Here is a 27,716-nt window from a genome sequence, read left to right as displayed (position 1 = left end):
TTTAAATACTACGTATTAAAGCATTTTATATAAAAAGTGATGTGGGCTAATGGTCAGGATTCAGAAAATCAAATCTCAATTCTGACGGCAGTGCACTTCGTTGCCCACTGACAAGTCTCTTTTCCTGATACAGAGACATATATATTTGTGCCTGTTAAACCAAATCTTCACCATGATTATCCTACATGTCCCCAAAACATAAAAAGCTTTAATTAGCTGCTGACATTTAAAAGACAAACCTACCTCTGTGTCCATGCAGACCTCTCAATGCCAGAAAAAAAAAAACGAAACACCCCCCCCCCCCACACACACACCCCAAGCCCAAAAAAAACCCCAAAAGAGTACAGGCAAACAAATATATTAGTTAGAAGGCAAATAATATAAAGGAAACATAAGTTTTGTACAAACCTGCACTATTATTATCATCATCCTGATCAATGAAGACATGATCTAAAATAAAACTGAGTAGTTCAGATTGCAATGAAGAATCAGGAGTGTAAACAAGTGGCTCCAACATGTCACGTCCTCCTGTCATAATCTGATGACTGAAGATCATCAAAACATCACACAGAATTGTGAAAGCCTATTAAAAAGAAACCTTAGTAAATACTTGCTTGGAAACTGGATTTTATTTAGAATAATGTAGTTCCATTTAACAAAATACTTAGAGCCCTATGGTGTACACAGGCCACTTAAGTCCTAAACAACTACACAGGCCAACTGGAAGTCAAAACATGCAGTTTCTTACAGGAGGTTGCTGTATGAAGACTGGGTCTCCTAAGAAAAATATTGCACAGATGAAGCCAACTAAATATCAAAACATTGTGAGATTAAAACATGAGGAGCCTGAAACTCCCAAATTCTGCCTGACTGATACTACATCAGGTCACTAGAGAGCTTTGTGGACACCAACAGTCTCCTTTTTTCTTTCTTTTTTTAAAATTGATTCAATCACATTTGTAAAACATCTAACAGCTGAGGTCATTCAATCCCTTTAAATCTTGCTTCCAAAAAAGCAACCACCTCTTCATTTTGCTGGCTAACTTGTGCATCTGACATCAGATTGAAACGTCTGTACTCCACCTCCTCAGGAAGTTCAAATGTATCAGTACCTAGACTGACATTCTTCAAACTAACAGACCAGGGCAGCACACTGCTTAGTGCTGCACCTCATCTCTTTGACTCTAATTCTCTTAAGTACTTCCACTGTAACGAACAGAACTGTTCTCTCAAAGCAAATATTACTAATTTCCTGGTCACAAAAACACACATGCTCCTCTGAAGTCCCTTGTGTCCTTTCATGAGATTAGAGAAGGAAAGCAGAACCATGGCTATTGTACCCTATGTGACTGAGGCAGCTCTAGTTTCTAGAGCATTCACCTAAGTCCGAGAATTACATAGCCTTTTAAAGAGACCTACTCAGAGCTTCAGTAATTTTTGTTACTTGCACTTTCACAACCTACACCTTGTGATTTTGACACTAGATAGCTCTCCAACAAAGAACATAGCCCTATTCAGTGCCAGGAATATTCTTGTTATAGCAAGAGTTTCAAAAGCTGCAGTTGTGTGACTTGGTGGGCCAGATTTTCAACTTCAAGCTCAACCAGGTTATTACCACCTTTAGCAGCAAAAAGGGTCCTGGCTTTCTATTTGTTTAATTAAAAAGTGTACCCAGAAGATAGTTTGGTCCTTTCTCCATGGAGAGATACTTCATTTTTTTCATTTTAACATTCTAGAGGTTGTTAAAGGCATTTACTTAGAATTAATCCTGCTATCAGTAACCTGTGCTCTTCACTGGAACCTGAAATTCCTGTGAGTGTTCTGGCTGGAGAACTATTTGACCACAGACTGGAAGAGACTCAGCCCCTACAGTTTAACCTTTTCCTTTGACCCCGTTACCCTCAGAACTCAAGACAAGTATTTCCCAAAGTAATGTCTCAATTAATTTTGAAACAGAAGAAAAATAAAAAACAACCCCCAAAACTTTCATGCCTGCATTTTTCTTCAAAAGAGCCAGGACTTTTGTCTCCTACCTGAAATGTCAGGCACTACTTGCATGGACTAAATACCTACATATTTTATGTTTGAAATATCCACGAACTTAGTTCCAGCTAAAACTCTCCCCCACAAAGGACAACTATAGGAGGGACTGACTATAAAACTGGTAAAATGAAAACTGCTCGCTTCTTCTCTGAGCAGTACATCATTGTTGAGGCTTCCAAACATTTGCTCAAATGGTCTCCAAATATCTCTAACAATACTGTTAACAATTGACCAGTGTGTGAGCATACCTAAGGATGGCCACAAAAAAGAAATACCATTTCCCAACAATAAAATCCCCTAGGTTACAGCACACACGTGTGCATGTATAAACACACACAAACTCATGTTAAGTACCCATTCTTTTTCTCCTGGTTCAGAGATCCCCAAAATTCTGGGACTCTAAAGAACTGAGGAATATATTCTGTATGCAGCATCATGGTGAAGGGAAACAGACAGAGAAGTTGCCCTTGTATGTCCTCACAGGTTTACAGCAAGAGGAGGAAAGTTGTCTTCACAGTTCTTGAGTGGATGGGCACATATATCTATCCTAGTACAAATGTGGGAACGTAAAAGCATTCAAAGACAAAACTAAAAAAATAACTTCTCTCTTTTAAATAGCTGTCCCTAGCTCTTCCAGCTCGGAGTCTATGAATCCACATCAGCTCCATCGGAGGTGTGTCACAACCACATGGTAAGCAAGAGCTTTGAAATGGAACTCTCCTACCTAACTTACAAACCAGAAGGCTTCCTTCTGCCCAGTCACTGTTTAAAGAAACAAACAAAACCCACCTTTGAATAAAAGTTTACGCTGCCTAAAATTAGTAGAAAGAATCAAGTTTAAATTGATTCTGAAATCCTACCTAAATCACCTAAAGGAGGGCAAGCATACAAGTACAGTATGTATTCACACTCAAAGGGCATTCAGCCTAAACATCCAAGACACACCACATTCCCACATAAGCTCTAAAAGTATTAGCAAAAGGAACTTTTCAATTGCTTTAAAATATTAGAACACTACAAGGATAAACAACAGTCACTAACCTGTTCCTTAACAGCAGTGTTTACATTGGTCAAGTAGTGTTGACAGATTTGACAGAACACTCTCATCTGCTTCTTTAGGCGTAGAAGATCCTCCTTTAAAGAGAAGGATTACATATAAGTTTTGCTTTTTCAATTTTAGTCACATTTAGTGTATGCATTTTCACAGAGCTATCCACCACAGACCTCGTACGTAGTCATAACATTCAAGTCCACTGCATTATTTAAAAATCACTGTATTACAAATAAAAATAGCAAGTAGCAATTTCCTCAATTTTGTCATCCCATGTACTGCAAAAGAAAATGGAAGTTGGGATGAAAATACTCTAGTTATTTATTAAAAAAATAGTAACAACAAAGCCCCAAAACCAAGCCTAAAAAAACCAACACAATGCATAAAGCATTTTCTCTTTAAAATATCTGTATTTTCAACCTAGAGGACAGATTTTAGGTAGCTGTTTATAACTAAAACAGACAAGGCTACATGGTATTATTTAAATTTTTTTTTTTTTTTTTTAAACTCACTGCTTGGGGATAAAGTAAAATGTCAGATAAGAGTTGGGGTTTTCTTCCCCCCTTCCATTGGAGAAAAAAAAAAAACCAAACAAACCAAAAAACCAAACAAAAAACCACCATAGCTTTGTAAGTGTTGCAATAACTTCCAGAAAAGTAGATTATTGAGCAAGTAAAGTATCAAACTGGTATAAATACCATCCACATGTGTGGCACAGCTGGTGTTACTCAATCATGTGAAGATTCTAGCCCATGTAGAACAGGGGAAGTCATATTATAAAAGACCGACTGTGTAACCAGCATCAGTCCAGACAAAAAGGAAATACCCCTGAGATAAGTTTAAAAACTATCCATGCAATCGAAACCAAAACAAGTCTCTCCCTTCAAGAAAGCAGATAATACACTGGTACAACGTGTCATTTCATCTCAACAGGAATCACAAAAGCAACAGCTGCTTCTTGACTATGAGTTTCAGTACAATATGATTTTTTTACCAACATTTTTTTTTTAACCAACTTTTTTGTGTGGCAATGGTAATTTTTTTACCAACATTTACTGATGTTAAGAGAATTACACATGGGAATATTTTCTTTCCTTTATACAGAATTATTTGTTTAAATTTTAATAAAAATTGAACTATTTATATAGTCTTTTATTTTAGCAGCCTATCTTATGAAGCTAATTCCCATACTTAGTCAACCTGTTCACAACCAGCATGCAGTTAGCAGTTAATTTTGTCACAGAACAAAAAACCAAAAAAACCTAAACAAACAAACAAATCTTTAGGCACAGTACATGTCTGTCACTTCTGGTTCTGTGCTTCAACTTCTTTGCTGTTATGTTCCATTGGCATTGAACAGAAATCAATGGAACTTCTGTACGTACCTAGTATATTTGGCAGCAGTCAAGCAGTTAAATATAATAAAACAGCTGTGGTTCACAAGTTAAACCTATGAAAGCTTTAATTTACTAAATTTTACTATACAGGAGCATAAAATAGTCTCAATAAAGGACCACTTTTCAAATAAGTTATTTTCATTCCTGCTGAAAGTATTACAAATTACATTTTACTGCAAAATAGCTAAGTTAATCTTCATTTCTAACCTAACTTTTCAGTATTTAGCTCAGCTTCTGCTGTCAGGCTTGTGATACAGCTTTAATCACTATTCTCAGACTGCTGTTTACCCTTTAAAGAATAAGCTAACAAAGCCTCAAAAATCCTTCACTCACATAAGTGGTTCTCAACAATCTATGTATCCACTTCATATCTGGTATTTTTGGTTTTGGAAACGTTAAGAACCATTAAAACCTAGATGGTAAACTAGCTAGCCAGCCAGTGTTCACATTTATTTAACACACCTTCAGATAGTAATTACTGATTCAGTAAGGCCACAATTATTCATTGGACTAATGAAGTCTTAACATGACAGGAGGAAAAAAAAAAAAAAAAGGAAAGAAAAAAAAACCCTCCATGATGTCACAAAGGGGTTCTCTGTTATAAAAAGCATTAGTACAAGTTACATAGCATGCTTCTCCACTCCTGTATCTACCAAAACCTCATACTATCACACCCTAAGAAAAAAATGATACATCCTCACACTAAGTTTATTGTAATAATGGATTTTTAATTAATTACAAATTACATTTTATTGATTATACATTATTAATGTCCTGAGTTCTGTTTGTTTTCTCCCCAGTAAATTATGACAGATGCCTACAACTTCTTTTTCTTAAATTAATTATAAGTATGGCAGTCAAAGTGTTTAAAAAACCTGAAGAATTTACTTATTTCATCTCCGACATAAATAAAGGATGTGTTATCAGTAACTCCAATAGCAAAGTGCAACTCCAGCGTAAACTTCCGGTGAAAGAACACAAAATGTACCCTTCTTACAGGACTGTAGAAGGCTTCCAGAAAAAGCATGTTTGATTATAACTTCTTTTTTTCAGTTAAAGAAATCATCAAAATGTTTCAGCACTTACGAACTCAGTTCTAAACTGTCTAGCCTTTCAAAAACCATCTTTCATTAGGCAGTTTGCACAGCAAACCACCTAATCACCCTCTTTAAGCAATACTGTCCAGTGGATACAAGAAACTTTAATCCCTCCTCCAAGATATTTCAAGAAGTGAAATTAGAAAGATGACATTTGCCAGAGCTTTGCCCTTCAAGATTACTATACATAGAACCAGAACAGGCCCTCTTATTATTCCCTGAGAAAGTTTGAAATTTAACTTAATCTTTTCATATCTTTATTTAACAACACATTTAAAAGACTAATGAAGAGCAAAGTATGATTGCAACATACTGAGCAATAAGAATACTACGATAGTGTACAAATTCTTATCTCACTGACTTGTCACTAAGACTTCACGGTTAGCAAACAAATTCAAACCCACTACTTGAGAGTAAGACTGACTATACTGTGTTTTATAATTGGTATTCTACCCCTCCTTAGCATTGTTACTATGCCAGACTAACAGATATTGCATTTATTTACCACAATTACTTTAAAATTCTGTCAAATTAAATGCAATACTGACATTTAAATAATAAAAACAACTTGAAGACATACTAGGCTTAAAAGTAAAGCATTCCACTACTAAAACTATGAATTCTGAAGAACGTATTAGAAATGCAGATTTAGGCAGGTATCGGTATTAAAAAAAAAATTCTTAGTCTTAATTAATTCCATCACAGTTCTCACTTGATGACACTGCAGGTACGTACAAATGTTTATTTACTAATACAAATGGACCAAGGCATACCTTTGTGGAACTGCTTTCAGTAATTTTTGCTAGCTGCCAAAGGATTACATAATGAGTACACTGCAGTGCATGAATAACAATCTGAAATCAAAAGGAAAAAACACATTAGATGACAAAAGCCAATAAAAGACAACAACAAAAGCTATTTATTGTTGTACCTAAAGAACACATTTTAACTACAGACCTGTTCTGGCATGTCTCCATTTTCAATGCCAGTTTTCAATAACTTGTAGTTGCAGCCAAACAAGTCCCATCTTGATAGGTCATGAGCACTGAAAGCGTTAGAAATGAAGCAAAGATGTAATTTAACTAACACCATTTCTGCAATTTGATGTTAACAATTACTAAAAGCTTAACTGGTCTAAAAAATAAAAATAAAAAAAAACCCACCAAAACAAACCACAAAACCAAACCACAAATACCCCCCAAGCCCCAAGAAAATCACTCCCAACAACACAAAAAAATACCAAAGCAAAAAAAACCCCAGAATATTTTGGTTTTGTGTATATTTCTTCATATATTCAAAAAGCATCGTGTTCTGCACAACTCTCATTCACATTAAAAAAACCTCCAAGCTGCATTAAAAAGTTAAGAGATATGAAATTAAAAACAAACAAAACCAATCCCCCCACACCACAAATCCTGACAGATGTTTGCAGAAGCCTACTTGTGAAAAGCCGTGATTCTCTTCAGTGTTGACAAGACTTGATATGCATCATCTTCATCAGGTTCCTCCCCCTATTTAATAATCATATAGTAAGATATCCCAAGCAATGTATGCTAAGAAAACTAGGGAACTTAAGAAGATTTAAAAAAAAAAAAAAAAACACCCAACCAAAAAAACCCACCCAAAACAAAACAAAAAAATAAACCAAACCACCAAACCCCAAAACAGCCCCCACAAACCCAACCACCACCCGCCAGAGAAAGAGCACAAGAGCGAGCGCTACATCTAAACTATTTATCAATGACACATTTGTTTTCAGAAGAGTGAAAGAGTTTGAGAGAGAAGGTAGCAGTTCATGTTTAGAAATAGTCAGCAGCACAAGGAGAAATAGGGGAGGGGGGCAGGGGAGGAGGGAGAAGGAAAAAAAAGAAAAAAGTCTAGGATAAGGGAATACAATGTATTATGTAGGTGCTTCAATTTTCTCTGAAGAATCCAGCAGAGGCCACTGTCAGACAATAGATACTGGACTAGATGGGCCATAGGTCAGTACCCCAATCTTACTTTCATCACAGAAAAAAGTCTTTGAGAGAGGTAAGGGAAGTGGTTTGTTCTAGTTTTCTCACAAGTTCTGACAAACTTGCATTTGGAGAAAGAAAAGGAGTAAAAAGGAAAGGGTCCAAAAACTAAATATGTAAGTACATAGGATAAACTATCTAAGGTCACAGAAACTCCTCCTCTATGTATCCTCAGAGATACTGCAAGTCCAATGCGTTTTACTGTTCTGTAGTTGCACAACCTTATCAAAGCACTACGGATTTCAATACCGCTACCAGAGTATTTGCCGTTTTCCTTCAAGACAAACTGTCTGACATTTCATTTCCTTGCTTTACCTCGACTTCTTTTTCTCACAAAGGAGGAAATAAATGGATTACTAGGCACATTTCTTACGTAATCCACAAATGTCTAGGGTTTCTAGAGTGGAGTCCTAGTTCAGGCCAGTAAGCAAGAGGAACAGGAGCAAAGCTTGATAAAATAGGTATGCACCTGAGAAGCGTGGAGAATGAAGTAATCAAAAAGACACTTCCCATGCTACTTATCACAGATGAGGAGGAGGAGAAACAAGTTTTGTCTGAATGTCAGAGATCCCACATAGTGAGATAAATACCGTATCGGAAAATTCTCACTCTTCAGATCAGCACAGTGTGGGAACAAAGTGATTTTTAAGCTATTAACTGCATCAGCTTGCATTCAGGAAGGGAGGGGGAGTGCTTTCTAGAGATTTTGATATCTAACAACAGCAACATGCAATCACAGACAAGACTAGCAACACTAGGACATCTGAGGAGAATCCTAGTGGAATTACAATGCTACATCTCTCAAAAACCATGAGGTTTCAAAACCTAAAGGTGAAAAGTTTACATAATTTCATAGTTTATCTAAAACTTACATCAAATTCCCAAAAGACACTTGTCAAAAGGAGATTAAAATTAAAGACTCACTGTCCTAATATAAAAGAACAGTCCGAGTTCACGTAATCACTGCAATGATACTGTTGTATTATTGCGCTTGCCTTAAGAGTTTTGAAAGTCAGAGGGAAGTTCCCATCCCTAACTCATTGACTTGCATAGGAAGGCAGAAAAACATATTGGAAATATTTACAGGGGCAGGAAAAGTTGATCTTGCACATTAAAATACCTCTTGCAGGAAGTCTTCAAGAAGTCGATTAAACTTGTCTGCCAATTCATCTATTAACTGACTTCTTGCAATATCAACCCTGTTAAAGATTGTGAATTCTTCATTACAGAGAGCGTGGTATGTTTTTGAACAGGCTTCCAAAACATCTATATCTGTGTGCTTCTCCACAATATCCCGGATTTGTCGCAGTAAGGCATCCAAATGCTACAAGAAAGATGAGGCGTGGAAAAAAATATGTATTCATATATACACACACACACGCGCGCGCACTTATTTTTAATAAACCTTAAGGAATTTTAAAAGATAAATTCAATATATTACTTTTGTAACTATGATACAGAACACAAGACACTTCTAGAAAGGCAGTGAAGCTTCTGAGTAAATTAAAAATCTATTTAGCAAAAATTAAGTAGGAGCTTGTCAAAGACTAAAGATTCAATGCATTTTAAAAAGTCATTAAAAATTTGAAATTGTCAGTATGGTTTTATCTAACACTTGAATGTGCAATGACAACTGAACAACAGAGAAGCATTTATCTCCCACTCACACAAACATTTATACACGGTCTTAACAGCTGTATAATTGAAGATTTAGTTTCGTAACACTCGAGTGTCAGCACTGAAACCAAGCTTCAGTTGTTCTTACATGCCTCCCCTCAACCTGAGTTGCTCACTGCTGCTCTATCACTCCTAGGCTATCCTGTCAACTAAGCATTTTATTACTTTTTTGACCCTAATGATTTCCAGCTACTTGCTTCACAATACAGCAAAACAGCACATCTGAGAAGGAGAAAATAAAGATGAGAACAGCTTACACCAACTTCGTCACCACAGCAGATAAAATGAGAGCAGTAACTACATAATTTGTGATCTGGTAGCTTTCCCCTTTTTCATGCAATGAAGACGGTGGTTTATTAGTTTCAGTGATCAGAAAAAGAAAACTTACCAAGCTATTTCTACAAGCTCTATCTGTCAGGCAGCATACCTCAAACACGACCATAATCCAACAATAAATGCTCTCGCATAAAGTTCATCTAACTGGCAAGATTCTCTGTTAAAACTCACCAGACAGACCTTAGAAAACTCAAACTTTCAGTATATCTAAGAACAGCAGCAAGTCACAGCTCTGAAGTCTAAGTCTCATCCTCAATAAGGGTTATGATAAATAAAGTCTCATTTACACAAAAAAAGGTGCACCTACAATAGTGACTGAAATTCCAGTGACTAAGTCTAAATTCTGTGTTTTCTCCTTTTGTGTTAAGCGTTATTGAATGTTACCTTACCTTTTCTAATCGTCCTGTTGTATAAATTTCCAAATCAAAGTACTGTGGCAACTGCAATAAGTTGGTGACTTTTTCTGCATCTACAGAATACTGTAAAATTGACAAGGAAAAAAGTTTAAATGAAAACCTCTTGGACAACACAATTTGTTATAGAACAATCAAATATTAATAAAGAGTAATAAGAAAAAATGAAGACTTGTGCAAGTCATACAGTTAATTACAAAAACTATACTTGTTAACATTTCAAAACCAATCCATCAGCAAGAAATGTAATTAAACCTACCTTTGCTAGCAACTGAGGAAGTGCCACTGCAAAAAGTTCAGTAATTTTTGTCCTGTCATCCAACTGGGTTTTCTTTTCCTTTGCTGTCAGTACCTAAAATATTGGTATTGTGAGGATTTTACAACTAAAAGTTCTGGTGCAAAGTTTCATTATCATTAATGAAATGACAATTAGCTACACAGACCTTCTAATATCACTGTAAAATATCAATGTTAAAAAAAAAAAAGCCAGTTTAAAAAAAAAAAAACAAACATTCAGCACTCAAAAAATGCAATTCAAAGTTACACCTAATACTATTGAGATTATCTTGAAAACAGAAGTGACAATCTAGAACAAAAGGCTACCTTCCCTGCAACAAAATACCATGATCAGAATGCTTTTCTTGACAACAAAATAACAGCAAGTCTTTCATCTTACTTACGACTTTTAATGACATCTACTCAATTCCTATGTCAATCTGAGCTTCATACAAGTTTTCAATCTGTACCTAAATGGGTTTCTTACCAAAAGCTGGACCAGTCTTGAATGCAGTTCCCTTCCCTGCTTAATGCCCCAGTAAAAGAGGGCTGCCTAAACTCTATATAATCAGAGAAAAGCCAATTGGTGGCTGTCCTCCTTCCAAAGAGCCTATGAATTATATTCCCTTCTCTCATTTTGCCCTTTCAAATTGAAAATAGTTTTAGCTTTCCCAAACACTGATTTTTGTTCTCCTTTCCAACCGATACTTCTTTCAAAATCAATTTTGTATTATCTTTAATAGTAAAAACAAATGCAGTAGTTCAAACAGTATTAAGCACGTGCCAAAGTCCAGAAAAAGTGAACGAGACAGGGTAGTCAGATACTGGAGGCTGTGGAGAAGCTGAATTTCTGAATTCAGTCCCTTCAGCAGCAACAGCCTACAACCTTTTTCCTTCTTCCCACCCTGTCCCCACATAGCCATTCCCACATGTCTAGACGAGTAGCTTTTTGCTTCCTACCCTTTTCCCTGTTCCTCTTCCCACAGGAGGATGACATTCAGCTGCTTGCCGAATTGTACAAAGCATTATTTCAATCAGTGCGCTTTCCTGTCTATCCGTTAAAGCTGAAATTTAAGAAACAGATGTTAATACACAGCTTGATTTTTCATTTTCCACAAGTATCAGTATCTAAGGATCAAAATATGTTTATTTTTTTAAAGAAAAAAAAAAAGAAAGGCATTTAGGGCAATAGCTCATTTCCAGGGGTAGGGGTGGCACAAGGGATAGAGAAGATAAGCATCTTGTAAAACAACACAAGAAAATATTTAACATTGAGGGAGTATCACTGGATGAGTCACAGGACAGGATGAAACAAATACCAACTTTTATAATCATTTTAGTTCCTTTTCATTTTTCAGAGGTCCATTTACTAGGACCTATGAATTACAGAATTATGCCAGGGGTTTCTTTGGTTTTACTGTCATCAAAGAAATGATGGTATTTTTCCATAGGGTAGTTTTAACACTCAATAAATGAACCAGTTTCAAAAGCAACTTAGTTTCTCTAATGCCAGAAGTGCAGGCTGAACCTGTGGAACAATAGGGCAACTGGACACTGCGTGCTTATTCCCTCTCTTTTCTCCCTCTTTTCTTCCCACCATTGTTCTTCCATGTCTCACTTCCATACCAGAACTGATCTCTTTCTACTCTTCCTCACATTTTATTATTAGTATTAGTGATTTGTTATAGTCATGTAAAAATAGAGAATATATGGGCACTCATAAATGTAAACATCTTATTTCCTTATAAATCAAGACTAACAGAAACTGCATAGCAATATAAAGAAAGATCTACAAAAATCTCTTACGTTCTTCTCCATTGAGAGGCTCCTCCAACAGAAGACTGTTCATACATTCCCAGTCCTTCAAGAGGTCTGTTGCACAGTCCCACATGCTGTCCACAAGGTAAGCAGCATGTTCATGCAACTAAAATGAGAACAGATTAAGTATTTTTCTTTATGAGCAATAAAGTTGATTACAGAACTTGCTATAATACAGGGTATTTTTCTCGCTTGGCTCCTGTCTGTGGTAAAAAAAAAACAGAGACAATTTTGCAAGTTCTCTGGTTCAACAGAAGCCTCTCTTCCCTAATTAACTTAAAAAGATGAATCCAGACCAACTGCTACAAAGAGTAGTGCTACAAGATCTGTAAGAACTTGGGGGATAGGGGAGTGGGGGGTTGTTTTGTGTTGGTTCCCCCCCTCCCCCCCCATAAATCTCCTAAATCACCATTTCTTTCCACCTATATATTAGCATGAAGAATGACAGACAAATATTTGTCAGAGTAGAGCTCACAACCCATCTCAACACTGTGTACTGGACAGATGCTTCAAATAAACACAACCACACAAAACAGGCTTTCAACCCCCAGGTTGCCCAAGTAATAGGAAAACCAGGACAGATTCATGGTTATTAACCAATGAGTGGGGAAAAGAAAAAAAAATTAAATTAAAAAAATTAAATTAAAAAAATTAATTAAAAATAAACCAACCAAAACCAAACAATCAAAACAAAACAAAAAAACCCCCAAAACATGCAGCACAAAACCAAGGATATCCCTGAAACTCAACTTACTTCACTTTCCAAAAAGAAAAACACTAATGTCTTCACAAGATTAGCATTTGGACTTTGTCTTCCCCTCCTTTTAAGTATTCCATCATCTTCAGGATCTCTGCGGCTGAAAAGCCTAAAAGAAAAATTATTTCAGAACAAGTTTCTTCTTCATTGCCTTTGCCACAGTCAATTCATATCAAGATATTGTTTTTTACAGACACACACTTAATACCTTGCTGCTTGGCTCCCTATTTTATTTTAAAAGGAAGTAATTTGGGACAAGTATCATTTGAACAGTTTCATATATGCTAAGTTGGTATTTCACTGACTGCTTCCAGTGGAATGTATAATTATACCAAAATACTTTACAAACAACAGGTAATTGCAGGTGCTTGAGGTCCCATGTTCCTCTTTAGCAAACTACGTTTTCTGAACCTCCCCACGTGAGACTTCAAAGCAGCAAAGAAATAGTGTAAGAAGGTCTGAAAAGTATTAGATGGAAACTCTATTTTGTTTTGCTACACACCTGATATATGTGTTGAATCTCACACTTTGGGGGTGGGGGGGGTGATGTTTGGATTTTTTGTTTGGGTTTGTTGTTTTTGGTTGGGGTTTTTTGTTTGTGGTTTGTTTTTGTTTTTACAGAAAAATGCTTTATGAAATGGTCATATGAGCCACCTTGGTGAGGGGGCTGGGAGGGAGGAGCTACAAATGGGAAAATACTTGATACGATGCAAGCACAAGTTTTAGGTACCAAACTATGTGAGCATTTTAACATGTTTCACAGAACACAGGAAGGACGGGAAAGGAGAAGACACAGGAATGTTTTTGTTATATTCCCTGTAAGTATAAGCTTTTGAAGCGCAGCCTTCAAAACTACTCTCTATTTCCCATTCACAAAAACTACAATAGTTCAAAAACTACAGTAGTGTTACATTTTCTGTCAGTTCTTTCTTCAGGCCACTTCATTATTGAGTTTTTCCTTTTCTTAATTAAAACTAATGAGAATCATAGTATTAAGGCACACACTAAAATCTACAGGAACAAGAAGTTAACTATAATTTCTCCACCTTACTTTTTATAAAGAAATTCCCCGGCAGCAACTGCTACTGGCCGATGAGCTGAATAAACCAGATGGTAGACATTTTCACAGTCTTCTGCAGTCAGAACTTCTTCACTACTCCTAGGGGTGGGGATGGGAAGAAGGAAAGAAAAAAAAGAAAAAAAAAAAAAAGAAAAGAAAGAGTTGAGTCAATAGAGTACGGACTCTAATGAGGGAAACGGAAGTGAAGGAGAACCTAAACCTTTTCCTTCAATTTACCATCCTAAAACTCCAAACAAGATAGCTTAGTTCCAAAGTCTTCCTAAACAAAAATTACTGATAAAGTATGAGCGTTTGGTAGAAGTTTATGCTCAAAAATTCAACTATGCGTAATGTTCAATACATCCTATATTTCTTCAGTTCAAATATTTCACAATAGCTTCAAAGTAGGGAGGCTGAATTCTAAGTTTCTAGCCTTTCCGCTTACTTAACTGTGGTAGATAAGCAACAGCACTGTTCTAGCCAGATTACTTTTGAAATTCCAATTTGAGTGCAAGATGCGTAGACATTTCTCTAGATTTCGGATTATCTGAATTCGGTCAAGCTGCTGTCCTCGCCCACAGGTATGAGAAATATTTTTAAGTTTTAATACTTGTTGTAGGTCAGATAAGGAAATACACATGTACTTACTGTAAAACAAGAGTGAGTAATTTTATTGCTTGGACTGCAACATCATATTCTTTGTCAAGAGTCATAGACACAATTCTATCCTAAGAACACAAAAGAAAGTATTTTCAAAGAGGAAAGAAGTGTAATACAACTTTAAAAAAATTCATACATACTTAAAAATATGAAGTTACACTAACCTTGAACCGACTGGTGAAGAGTTCCAATTTGGAATTAAGCTCTTTATTATAGTAAAGCCCTTGCAAAGCAGTTAGGCATTTGAGTCTTACTTCCCCTTGCTAAAATAAAATTAAGAACTGGATTAAAAGTCAAGTATAGAATACAGATGTGATCTTCAAATCATACAAGTTTCTTCTGCAGTCTGAATTAATTCAAAGACAAAGATTAAATGTTGTCAAGATACACTATCAATAATCATGTTAATGACATAAGAATATGTCCTTGTTTGTAACAAGCCAATGAGGTAAAAAAACCAAACCAAACAAAAAACCAAACAAACCCAATGTCTTACTGCAGTTAGTATCTCTGTAAGTCAAAATACACTTGTTTCATTCTTTAAAGATGTACTCTAAATGATCAAGATATTTCTAAGTAGAATTCTATGCATTTCCTTTCACTTAAATTAAAACTGGCAACATCTATATCATTAATGACCACCTCTTGTTAGATCAGAATTACCAGGTAGATACAGAGAGAAACATTCCTCCTGAAGTACAAGATCTACTTCAGTAGAGAATATGTTTTAAGGTACAGATACAGAAAAACTTTTGAGAAGTCTAGGACAACTGACTTCACCCAGTTTATCACCCCGCTGCCAGAGGTTATTGCTTTTTGATACCAAACCCATGAACAGCATAGCATGAGTGAGCATCCCTCATTTGTTTCACTTCAAATTTTGATAGCTTGAGGTCTCCGATGTAAGAACTGAGACAATGTGGTGCCTCAACAATGAATCAAGGAGATTTGTAAACTATAGCTGTTGACCATTCCAAGCAGAGAATAATCTCTAGCTGGTAAGTAACAGCTTGAGACACTCATCAGCACAAAAGGGGACTTTTCCCATGATTTTTACAGCTAGCTGAGAACGCTAAAAAGTTTCTTATCTTGACAAAACAGAGAAACTGTTAGACTACATGCCTGGGTTATTCCACGTGAAATGTATTAATTTTAAATAGTTAAATATTATAAAGTAGAAGTCTGTATCAGCAATAAATAGAAAAAGCCATTTCCTTACAAATAACAGTTCCTTAAAAACCTATATATCTACTCTCTAAAACCATTCAAAAGATTCACGTCTTTATATATATATATATGTATGTATATGTATGTTGAAACACCAGTGCTTCTGAGTGATAAGAAAAGCAGCGACTGATTAAAACAGTTCAGAGATCAGAACCTAGTCTGGCAAGATCAACAACCAAAAACGTGGAGTTATGCTTCATGATTCTGTTCCTTTTCCTCAGTGCAGCTTACCTTATCATGCATAGTCCACCCTACATATTTTAAGTAGCTGTCATTGAGAAAGGCATCACTGTACATCTTCATCCATATTCCAATCTCTTCAATACAGATAGCTCTTATTTCAGCAATTGCATCTCTGTGGAGATAAGTGGGGCAATAGGATCAAAAAGATGAATAATTAGAAATAGCTTGTCGCTAGCTTCCAAAATAAATTAATGAAGCTACAAACTACTTACTAAAAGAAACTTACCGGTATCTATGCACAAAAACACCTTTAAATATTGCATTCATCATGTTTTCTATTTCATCCTGATTTTCCTGAAGCTGAAAGAATTAACAGAGTACATAAACAGTGAGCAGCACTTTTACAGTCAGATCAGACGGTGCTGATGCTAGACAAACTAAATGAAGTTAACATTTGCAACTGTGGCCATTAAATCCTTTCCTGAAATATTCACAACTCTGTTTCACAGTACAATATGCTATTATTTAAGGAATTGTATTTACCACAGCATACAAATTTTAGTAATTCTGACCACTGGAAAACTGTTCTTCAACTGTAACACAGACATCTGCGGTTTCTGCAAGCTCCTTCTTAACTTATTTATAAGAAAACTTGATTTAATTTTCTAGTAACTTTTTAAGCCCGATGTTCAGCCCAATTTTTAATACACTTACTATGTTTTAATGGACACGTATTATTAGAATAATACCCAAATCATGTGAACTGCATTACAAGGAGTCTTTTCTGTACACTAAAGAATTTGTAATCTAAAAAGACAAGATACAGATTAAGAACTTTGCAAATGGCTACATGAGCAGCAATACTCTGTTTTGAATACCTCTTTCCTCCTCATCCATCACTTAGAGAGAAAAAATGCAGAAACTGAGTAAGGTATTTCAGAAAAAATTAATTTAAGAATATGGAGCTGAAAAATAATGGGAGGAGAAAAATCCAGTCTCAGTAACAACACAAGAGCAAGACATGCAAATGAGTTGAAAAGTGATATGTGCAGTGTTTTAATACACAGAAAATTGTATTTGCTTTGAAAGCGCAAGAAAGTCAGTTAAAAGATTTGAAAATAACTAAATATTGTCAGCAGACAAGCATATTCTTTTTGCAGCTTGAACAATAAAGGTCGGACAAATTGAGACAATGTTAATGAGAATAGTCAAGGAGCGAGGAAGTCAACATTTTGGTGGATCAGATTAAAACAAAACAAAACAACCACCACCACATAAAATCACCCAAAAAACCCCACAAAGAAACCACCAGAGATACTACCTGGGGGGGGGGGGGGCACATGCAGGGGAATAGATACAAAAGGTAAAGGACCTCTCCTACAGAAGTTTAGAAAAACAGCAAGAACGAACAATTTCCATAGCATCACAAGATTTAGGAATTTATGGAAGAAAGGAAAAACTATAAGGAAATATAGTAAGAAGAAAAAGACTAAGCAGCAGGAGAAAAGGAGTAACAAAGCAAAATATTTAACGTGTTCTGGGCCTAAATCTAACACTTGCCCACAGTAGCCTCTGAAGTAGGAAGATGGAAAAAAAAAATTCAAAATATTAAAACAAAAAGACATGCAAGAACAATCAGTGAATAAAGTGAATTTTAGTACTGATTAAGGCTGAGCTATAAACAAAACAAAACCTGAAATCAAACGAATGTAACTTCGAAGCTTATTTTCATTTAGAAATGAAAAAAGAAAAACAGAAAATTGAAACCAAAACTAGAAAAGCTGGTAAGAAATCCTAAAAGCCAATATACGTAAGAGCAATTGAGATTGGGAAAAGTCTTGATTCTCACATTGCTGCCTTTTCTGTGTATCTATGCATTACTTAGAATAGGACTGGTCCTGCACACGCATCTAGCACAACTACATTTAATGGGGTTTATTGGATCAGTCTCAAACTGCAAGATCTTTGTCACAAAGTTGTTAGTTTATCTGAATTGTCAAGAAAGTAAAAACGTTAACAGGTGGCAGCACAAAAGTTGAAGAGCAAAGGTGAGATGCTTCCTTTGATCACAAGAAGGTTATTTCTAATGTCTAAAACAAACAAACAAACCCCCCCAAAAAACCAAAACACCAGTTGCCCCCCCCAAAGCCTTAAACCTGAATGAATTAGGCCTTTCAACAAGACAGCACTGTCAGCAATGAATCAGCAAGTCCCTTTTACACAAAAAGAAAGAAAATAGAAGTAGATTGCATTTTCAATTTTGACAGTGTTTGCCGTGGAAGGAAAAAAAAAAAACCTTATCTAAAGCCTTTAAAACACACTTTCTGCTGAGATCGGTATTGACATAATAAAAGCAGTATTTTGCCCCAAGATCATGGGGTTCTTCTCTAGAAGCCAAAAACAGTCAATGTATGGTAATTTTTGTTACATATTTGAGCTCAGTTTAGGAAACTAGTCAAGAAATACAACAAAAAATTATCTATTACTGCTTGCAGTCTCTCTTGCTCCCTTTACTAAGATGGCACTACCTGAAAATTTTTTAAGAGTCTACATTTATCTCTTTTTACAGAAGACCAGACAGTAAGAAAGAATTACAAAGAATTCAAAGAATTTCAAAGCACCTTTCAAAGAATTAAGTTTTTCAAACATTAAACATGAACAACTTAAAGAATAAAACAGAGGGACTAGTAACTATCTTTACAAAAAAAAAGAAATTACAGAACAAGATTAATTATTAATTGTCATTTATAAACATTCATCCTATGCACACCAGCTACAGACAGTTGCACTAACCTCCTTTCTTTTTTGTAGTAAGAGTTCCAGCCTATCATTAGCTCGTTTCCCAATTATTTTATTTCGTTCTGCTTCATACTGCCTTTGTGTATTGTCCATGTTAATACTAAGATTTAATGCCACATTCACTAAAGCAGTCATCAGCTTCATGGCTACAAAAAAGTGAAAAGAATAAGGATTATTTAAAAGGTTACTTAATCAAAGAAAAATGATAAACAAAAATCGACACCTCCTCCTGTCAACCCTTTCTGTATTTATGAAAATATATTCACTGTAAATTTCTTGATATGCAAACTTTAGCAGTGTTTTACTAAGCACTGCATCATTACTTATCAAGACAATAGATAAAACACTGACACTTTGTTCTCTTCTTCCTGTCAATTTTTTAATATTATAAGCATCATTGTTGAATTGAGGTATAGGATATGCTTCCCCCCAAAAATGAAAGTGGAATGTAAGGTTTACAAACATAGCCCAGGAAATATTAAAAGGATTCCATTATTAGAATCAGTTAGTAGACCGATATTACCAAATCATTCAGCCTCAAACATACAAGAAGCTTCTTTCTTCAAAAGAAAGTGTCTTAAACAACCAACACCAGTGTATCACACTATTTTTTTTCCTCTCAATTTAATTTTCATGAGGGGCAGTTTTCTTTAAATATTCCTTTATCTGCAGAAGCAGAGAAAAGGACATTAGCCAATTAGAAGGCTGAGAACTGGCCAAAATGTTAAATGCATTAGGGTGGGATTTTTTTGCATGCTTTTATTTCTGAATCAACCCTTTTTAAAAGGGTGCAGACAAATATGCCTATTCCAGAAACCAGGAGGTGCTCAATAGTATACTTGCTTTTCTTATGAACTTTTATAACAACAAGGCATGAAAGGGCTTGCAATGGCAAAGCATACACAGAACATTATTAAGCGTGTATCAGTAGCACAAAGTTGATGAGTAAGTCATAAAGACATGCAGATATATCAAAATATCATCACACACTGATCTCCAAGGATATCAAGATGAAAAGAACAAGTCTGAGCTAATCATAGAAGCTAAAATTACTGCAAGTAACAGTAAATATGGATACAAGGATTTTGTTGGCTGTCTCTATCCCATATAAAACACAATCTTCAAGAATACAAACTGTAATCTCATATGAAATGCGTAAGTACTTACACAAAATCAACAGAATCAACTACTGATGTGAACAAATGCAAACGGACTGCTGATAAAAATTGTTGTGTGTGACAGAAATTAACATGCAACAGGGCAACTTCTGCAACTTTTATTCAGGCACAACTCAAAAAAAGTAGTAAAGACTTGTTTTTTTAAGAACTAAAATTTGTATTAGTTGTATGGTACAACAGTCAAACTGATGATACAGCAGAATCAGCATACTCTCCTGAAATAAAAGGTTTTGTTCCTCTCTCCATAATACATGCCTCGGCTAGTGGGAGTCTCACAGCAGCAGCCCAATACGCAGCGTGCTCACGTATATTCAAGAGAGATTATCGATGAAATACAACAACTGATCAGATAGTCAGAAAAGAAGCTAGTTGTAAATTAGCCGGTTCCAGTAAAGCTAACAAGAACTATTTCCAGTGTGGCAAAAACTCAGTTTCACGTACAGTCTAAATTCACCTTGTTCAGACTAAAATTGCTATAATAAGCCTTACGTAAGTGGACTGCTGCACAATGCCATCTGAGACCCTTCTTCATTAGTCAACGCAGGTTTAGGACTTCCTTATCCAAGCAGCTTATCCTTTGCCCATATAATTACGTATTTATTTAAAACACTCCATACTTAACTCATAAGGGATTTCTTTGTATTTTAACAGATTTGGAAAAAAAAAAAAAAAAATCACGTAAAAAGGACAATTACTTAAAACCGTAACAGAAATTTAGTGACTGTATCAATGATGAAGCATTCTTTAAAATTATTTCTAATGCAATGAATGGAAATGCTACTTTCAATTATGTTGTGCCATGGCCTCAATGCACAGCACAATTTACATTTGTAGTAAAAATTGCATCCAATCTAAAATACGATTCCTATTTGACCTAATGCAGAGCATAAACACGTTCAACTGCATTTGAGGTTAAAAAGGTACCTACACCCTTATTATGACCAAAAGACAAACTTGCAGAATCAACTGGAAAGTTTCCTTCTATTTAGGAAAGTTTCCTTCTATTTACTTTTTCTACTAGACTTAAAACTAACCAAAATTAAGTACTAGACAGCTGGTAAAGAATGCGTTAAAATAATGGCTGTGTTTTTCAGTAATGAAAAACCAATAAAGACAAGATAAGAAAGCTGTACCAAAACAAGTTGCATTAGATGAAAACTGTATCCACAATGAAACACGAGTTGAATGTCCAGTATCAAGTTGTTCAACCAGAACAATTCTTCCCTGTGCAACACAAAACATAAAATGGAAGCAATACACAGATAACTGTAATTCACTGACCTGCCAGTGTGCTAGTGTGCCGAAATGCTCTGACTTGTGAGTCTGACAGCCCCGTAAGCAGTGAAATGACAGTATCCATCATATATTCATCATATATGATGCTATATTGACATTGTCGGACGAGGACTCCAATGAACTCACAAAAACTGGATTTGAACTTCTTCCACTGGGGACCAGCCATAGTTAGTGGATAATCTCCACTATCCTATTAAAAAACAAAAAGGGAAACAGGAAACTCTTTCAAATGTCTTAAAAGTTATTTTACTAAATAAAGACTAAAAAGAGATGGGTACAACTTTAAAGCGAAGATCTCCAATGCCATAAAAACAATACATCAGAAGAACGTGATTCCACAAATATGCATCTACTTTGCAGCTCGGGCTTGTTATATGCAGAGACAACATTCTACAAGTCCTACCATAAAAACCACACATAACCAGATATACTGAAATTTCTTCTTTCTGTCCTACTCCCTTTTAAAAAAAAAAAAAAAAATCATACTCCTTAGAAATCTGCTTCAGGTTACACTAGAACAAAAGAACCATCACATGAACAGTTAGTTGACATGTTTAGAAACACTCAGTTCAGGACCATAATAAAGTTTACAGGGAGATGCTTACATATCAGACTGAAAATTCCTGAAATCATAAATTGACCTACTATAACACCTTGAACATAACAAATGTGTGTTCCTCTCCCGATTTGGGAACCTTTACAAATAACTGTAAAATGGCAGGGGAAAAAAAATGACAATCATTTGTACCAGTGCTTTCTGTGGTTAGCTTCTTTAAGAGGCTAAACAACATTACAGGTTGAAAATGAAGAAAGTATCCATGAAAAAGGATTAGAAATCTGAGAGTTGTTCATTAGAATTCTGTTACAAGAAAGAGTGAGCATAATAGTGATAAAAAAAATACTGAACAGTCCCAGCTGAAGCTTCATAAATTTCATACAATATTGCCTTATAGTAATCAAATCTATATATGCATTGAGATAGTTCTAAGGAATACTAAAATTCTTTTAAACAAAAACATATTACATTTTCCCCTCTGTTAAAGTTACTGATGTTTTTTGGATTGGGGGGATGTGGGGGAATGGGATATTATTTCTGTATTAGACAAATTTTGGAAGGAGGTTTTAAAGCTGCCTTTACATTCTTTGGAACACAGGGTGAAAGGAATACCACTCAAAAATAAACCCACCAAAAAAAAACCCCACTCCCCAACCCCCCCCAAACAAAACAAAAACAAACAAACAAACAAACAAACAAAAAAAAACACAAAAAAACCCCACCCAAAAACCCACCATATCTCATCTACTCCAAAACTCAGTGGAACAGAAAGTAAGTGACAATTTAAAGGAAAAAAGTTATAATCCCCATGAAAGGCAAAGCATTAGTCTTCAATTGGAAAATAATCAAATCCAAATCCCCACGATTTGTAGACTAATGAATGCATAGAAATAAATTTAGCAGCCATTTTAAGAGTTAAAGACTACTTAAAGGCCTTACATACACAGCAGGAATGGGGAGGCATCCCACACAGCCCCACAGTAGTAGGAGTTCCCACTATTCAAAAACTGGAAGTTGACTTAAACCATTAATAAAACAAGTTATATACATGTAGAGCTTTACTTCCTAGTCTTACAAGTTCAGTGAAATAAGGGAGTTCAAGATTTTCATTCATAAAAGTCCTATCATTTTTGCAGCTGACCTTACCCTTGAAAGAAACCTGTAGCAACGTGATCCAGTAAGATTAGGACAGGTAACATAAAAAATTAATATCAATACATTATCAGCACTTAATTAAATTACCTCATCAAATTCTTCAGTCATTTTTCGGATTATTTCAGAATTCTGCATATGTCGGAACATCTCTGCTGTAACAACTCCTACAATTTAGATATTAGATTATTAGCACTTTTAATATGAAAGAGGTACGTAGATAGCAGATGACATGCCTCCTGCTACAATGTAAAAATGATCAATTTTCAGCTAACCTATAGATTATACATGTTTTTTTTAAGAAGTTACACATTTTTTTACTTTAGCATCCATGTATAACAAGCACTGGGCACCAATACTTTATATATTTATATGTGTGTATGTGTATATATATGGGGGGTTTTATTATTCTTTTAAAAAAGCGTGCTTGTGTGCATGTACACGCACATCTACAATTTACTCATTCACTTGTATTCAGACATCAAAGGCACTTGTTCCAGACCTCTTCATCAGCCGAGAGACTACACTAATCTGAAGTGACCTTTCAGGACTCAAGATTCTAAATGGTGTAAGACAATTTTGAACAGTTCTATTGCTATTTATTATCTTCTGCACTGTAATAAACACAGTGATTTCATGCAATTTCTAGTTGTCTTAGCCTCAAATTGTTATAGAGTGTAAATGGTGATATAAAAAACAAATATATCTCCTAAAGTTTACTGCAACTATACTGCAAAATTATGACAAGGGTCATCTCAGAAAGCATTAAGATTCTGTAGTTTTATCTGGTAACAATAATCAAAAGGTCACTGCTCTTGAAAGCGCAGATAACCTCTGAGGAATGCTGTCAGCTTTCTGGAGATTTATGCACGTTAAAAGTTTATCAGGACAGAGAAACGCTTGAGCAGAAGAAATTACATCCAGTCCTACTCTATCAAGTGCAGTGACACTGCTGGGTAAGTTACCTTCTCCTCTTCAAAAGGAGGTGAGAGGAAAAAGAATGGAGGACGTGGAAATGAGGAAAGAAAAACAGAAAATAAAGAAGAAAATATGGAAACACAATCTTACTGTAGACACCATGAAGCTACCATGAAGCTGTCCATAAAATCTTTTAAATCAAGCATCTCTACAAAGGCTATTAAACAATCTTAAAACACTCAATAATAATAAGTAGATAAATGCAAACTAGAATTCCAAGACTGAACAAGCTAAACTATCAATGTTAAGAGAGAGAGATGGTTTTCTGAAGTACTACCGGGAGCAGAGGAAGATGAAGTGTTAAGTACCAGTATGGCATTCTCTCTGATGTGAATACAAAAGGCTTAATCCACATTTTTAAATATAGTATAGTATTTCTAAATCTCCTGCTCCCAAGTTCTGAAATACTAGCTTAACTACAATAACCTAATAATATAAACTAGCTGCAGGGATGGAGCAGTCCTACAGCATATGTAGTATAAAGGCAAAGAATGAGAATCATACTATAGTATTACTTAAATGGATGAGTAAACATTTCGGTATCTTACCTTTGCAGCCTGAACACTGAATAAAGAAGTTAATGAGATCAAGAAGTGCTATATCTCTGTCATGTTTGTATGACTCTATCCAGTCATCCACTACAGACTGAAAAGAAACAAATATAAAGGCACTTTTTAGTTTTCATAAATTGAAGACAGCGTTATTTAACTGCTTTCCAGTAAGTGATTCTTGTTCCTTCCATAAATAACTTGAACCTTGTGGTTTTTTGATTAATACAGAACAAAACGTTTGAATGATCCTTTACTGCCATAATATCAATTATGCGCATATAGTACAAACATAAAGCACAGGAATACCATATAGTCCTACAATAACTTTTTTTGAGGAAGAATGCAAAAATAATTGGTATATTTTACAGAAGCAGGTTTTTCTCTCCCCTCCCCCCAAACTAGTGACACTTCTCTAAAGATACTATTTAGGCATTCAGTTCTAACAGCTACAACTCCCTATACTCTTCAAAAATGTTGCCCCTTTGATGAACTGTGCTCCACGCACATTAGCCATAACAGGATGATCAGTACTGCCCTACACTGCATGGACATTAATTACTCTGTGTTCACTAAACCAAATCGCAACAAGAGCATTTTACTAAAGAACCTTAAAGGAAAGCAAATTAACAGGAAACCTGTGATAATGGTTTTGAGAAAACGGAATTTACATGCAATTATGTTTAAGCTATCCACGTGTATAGTACAAACTGTCTACTGAAGAAGCCATAAAAACATACAGCATACAATTAATTTACTAACACAGGCACAAGAGATTCACTTTAGTATCAAGCTCTCAGTTTTGAGTTTTTTAATATGTTGATAACCTGCCCTTAAATCTCTTCATTTAGAATGACAAGATTTAAGGGCAGGTTATGATGGAGTAGTTCAGAACTTCCAAAAGACAACTGAACTACGCAGCATCTCCAATGCTTCCAGTCTGTACTCTTCTCAGTGCTTACTCTCACAGGCAATAATGCCGTGAGCACAAATAAAACATATTGCCATGCAGAAAAACTTCTGAACAGAGATACAGCTAAATCTCTCTTCCCTAAATTTAAGTTTGTTTATATTATGATGCACAACTTTTGTCAGCAAGGCAAAAAGAATGAAAAACTCAAAGTGAAACTGTCACAGTATTCCCAGAAGCAGAACCTACAGACTAGTACTGATTTGACTGATCTATGGGGAGGGGAGGAAATCATCTAGGAAACATCTTAAATTAGGCTTGCAAAGAAGGTCACTGTGCAAGAACAAGATAATGCTAGGAATGGGACATATCTCAGTCAAGCAGCCTTGTTTTCAGAATTTATTTTAAAGAACCTCCAGCAAAACAGTAGTTTCCCAAAACATTTTGTCTCTGTGGATGAACCATCTGTTTTTGCCAGAGAACAGACACTAACTCAGAAGGTATGGAACAGAATTTAAGATAAAATACAATAAAAATTATTATCAACATCTTTTCAGGTAAGCAAGCACTGAGGGCCATGGAGAAAACTTTTTACACTGAGTGCTGAAGTGGACTTTACTTTAGAAATACTTTAAGAATTTTTTTCTTCCTTAATTTTGACAAAAAGTATCGACTAAGGTTCGCTCTATTACCCAGGTACCAATTCCCCAATTCAACAGAGTAATCAGGGCTGGCAAAGGTCCATTTTGCTCTTGGAAAGCAAAAGATTTTGACTGTATATCAACTTAAACAGTTAAAATGTCATGAAGATACAACTGCTAATAGTTGGCTGAAAATGTAGCGCACACACAGCAACAGTTAGAAAAGTACAGTTTTTCCACCCGCTTTGAAATACAGCAGAACAAAACAAATGACGGAAATATCACAATTTCTCTGTGCAAATACATCAAAGTAGTCTGTTCTTTTTTAAAAAGTCTGAAATAAATTTCTGCCAAGGAATTCAGGCTTCAAGGTTCCCAGCTCTGATGCAGGAGCCTGCAAATCTCAAGAGGACTGCATATAGACCCAGCTTCCTGCATGCGTATCACAGAAGCTGTAAACTCTAGATTTTCAATCCCAAAGATAGTCTTTCTTCAACACTGCTGAGGAGTCACATGAGTGAGTCAGTGGGAAGGCTTCATGGCTGACAGGCTTACACTTTAACCCTCTCTGCACTGGAAGATTCACACAGTCAAGCAAACGCTTTACTAATTTAACTGAATTTTTAAAAAAAAGTGCCAAATTTCTTAATAGACTGACTTCAGTCCTATTAGTAAATACAGTGGAGACAGTGCCTAATGCAGAGACTTCTGACAGGTTAAAATTTCCTGACCCAAATTCCACCCAATTAGAGTGCTGCAATATACATTACCCAAGTCAACTTCAAGGAAATTTTAAGAGTAACCCTTAAATTGTAGCCAGTGATTTTACTTGGGGTGAGAGAAGAGAAGCAATTATTCCTTTCCAGATAACCTAAGCTCTGGGAGCACCTACAAACTACAGACTTCTTGCTAAGTTCTATGACAGCTATAGGCATAAACCACATTTGTATTTAGTTACAGCCACACAAAAAGGACTTTAAAGTCATGTAATCTAAAATAACCTTTCTTCATTCAGGATACTGAAAATTCACTTTGATTCACAGTTTGAATTTCTTCACTATATATGTGACTATTCATGCCTAACATTTAAAAATGAAAAATCAGTTCATTCAAATTCAAACATTACCAATGCACAATCACTTTTTTTAATCTTAATCTGGAACTAAAAACTACAAATTGAAGGGAAAAAATTACTTTAGGCTTCATTTTATTAAATCATATGTACAGGAAAATACTGTTATATTTAATTTGTATATTCATCCAAGTCATAGAGATATCTATCCCAAGTCTTACCTGCATAGCACTCTTGCCCATTTTAACTACTTCAAACAGCATCATGTTTTCCACACCATTCTGTTGGTGATGTCCATTCATCCGATTTGGACCACCAGGCTTCCCTCCTCCGTTTCCACTTTTCCCCTTCTCTGCTGGTCCTTTTTTCCCTTTTTTACAGGTCTGCAATCATATACGCACAAGAAGTTTTAATTGGGTATTATGTAGTAATTAAAAAAAAAATAAAATAAATTACTATTCATACCATGACAACTACACACAAGGCCTTTTGTTTTCAGGAACCAGATTTAAAATCCAAAGTTGAGAATAATAGCTGATCCTGACTGATACATAGACCAACGAGAATTCTACAGGT

General features: G+C 35.4%; 1 protein-coding gene across 4 annotated transcripts in view; it reads right to left on the bottom strand.

Moving 5' to 3' along the window:
* The window catches only part of STAG2 (STAG2 cohesin complex component), an 83,138-nt gene that overhangs the window by 13,715 nt on the left and 41,707 nt on the right, over positions 1-27,716 (bottom strand). For all 4 annotated transcript variants that reach the window (XM_075512733.1, XM_075512732.1, XM_075512730.1 and 1 more), the window contains exons 4-24: positions 27,362-27,523; positions 24,518-24,614; positions 23,082-23,158; positions 21,269-21,473; positions 18,804-18,955; positions 16,297-16,370; positions 16,059-16,182; positions 14,765-14,863; positions 14,589-14,668; positions 13,932-14,039; positions 12,878-12,989; positions 12,112-12,229; positions 11,266-11,369; positions 10,289-10,381; positions 10,006-10,095; positions 8,724-8,927; positions 7,029-7,099; positions 6,546-6,633; positions 6,362-6,442; positions 3,085-3,177; positions 409-583 (exon numbers count right to left, since the gene is read on the bottom strand). In XM_075512733.1, the coding sequence (XP_075368848.1) occupies positions 409-583; positions 3,085-3,177; positions 6,362-6,442; positions 6,546-6,633; positions 7,029-7,099; positions 8,724-8,927; positions 10,006-10,095; positions 10,289-10,381; positions 11,266-11,369; positions 12,112-12,229; positions 12,878-12,989; positions 13,932-14,039; positions 14,589-14,668; positions 14,765-14,863; positions 16,059-16,182; positions 16,297-16,370; positions 18,804-18,955; positions 21,269-21,473; positions 23,082-23,158; positions 24,518-24,614; positions 27,362-27,523 (2,407 nt within the window). The remainder of the gene's footprint in view (positions 1-408; positions 584-3,084; positions 3,178-6,361; positions 6,443-6,545; positions 6,634-7,028; positions 7,100-8,723; positions 8,928-10,005; positions 10,096-10,288; positions 10,382-11,265; positions 11,370-12,111; positions 12,230-12,877; positions 12,990-13,931; positions 14,040-14,588; positions 14,669-14,764; positions 14,864-16,058; positions 16,183-16,296; positions 16,371-18,803; positions 18,956-21,268; positions 21,474-23,081; positions 23,159-24,517; positions 24,615-27,361; positions 27,524-27,716) is intronic.

The sequence above is a fragment of the Mycteria americana genome, chromosome 10 (genome assembly GCF_035582795.1).
Source record: "Mycteria americana isolate JAX WOST 10 ecotype Jacksonville Zoo and Gardens chromosome 10, USCA_MyAme_1.0, whole genome shotgun sequence".
In the NCBI taxonomy this organism is placed as follows: domain Eukaryota; kingdom Metazoa; phylum Chordata; class Aves; order Ciconiiformes; family Ciconiidae; genus Mycteria; species Mycteria americana.
This window is presented reverse-complemented; position numbering and strand designations above follow the sequence as displayed.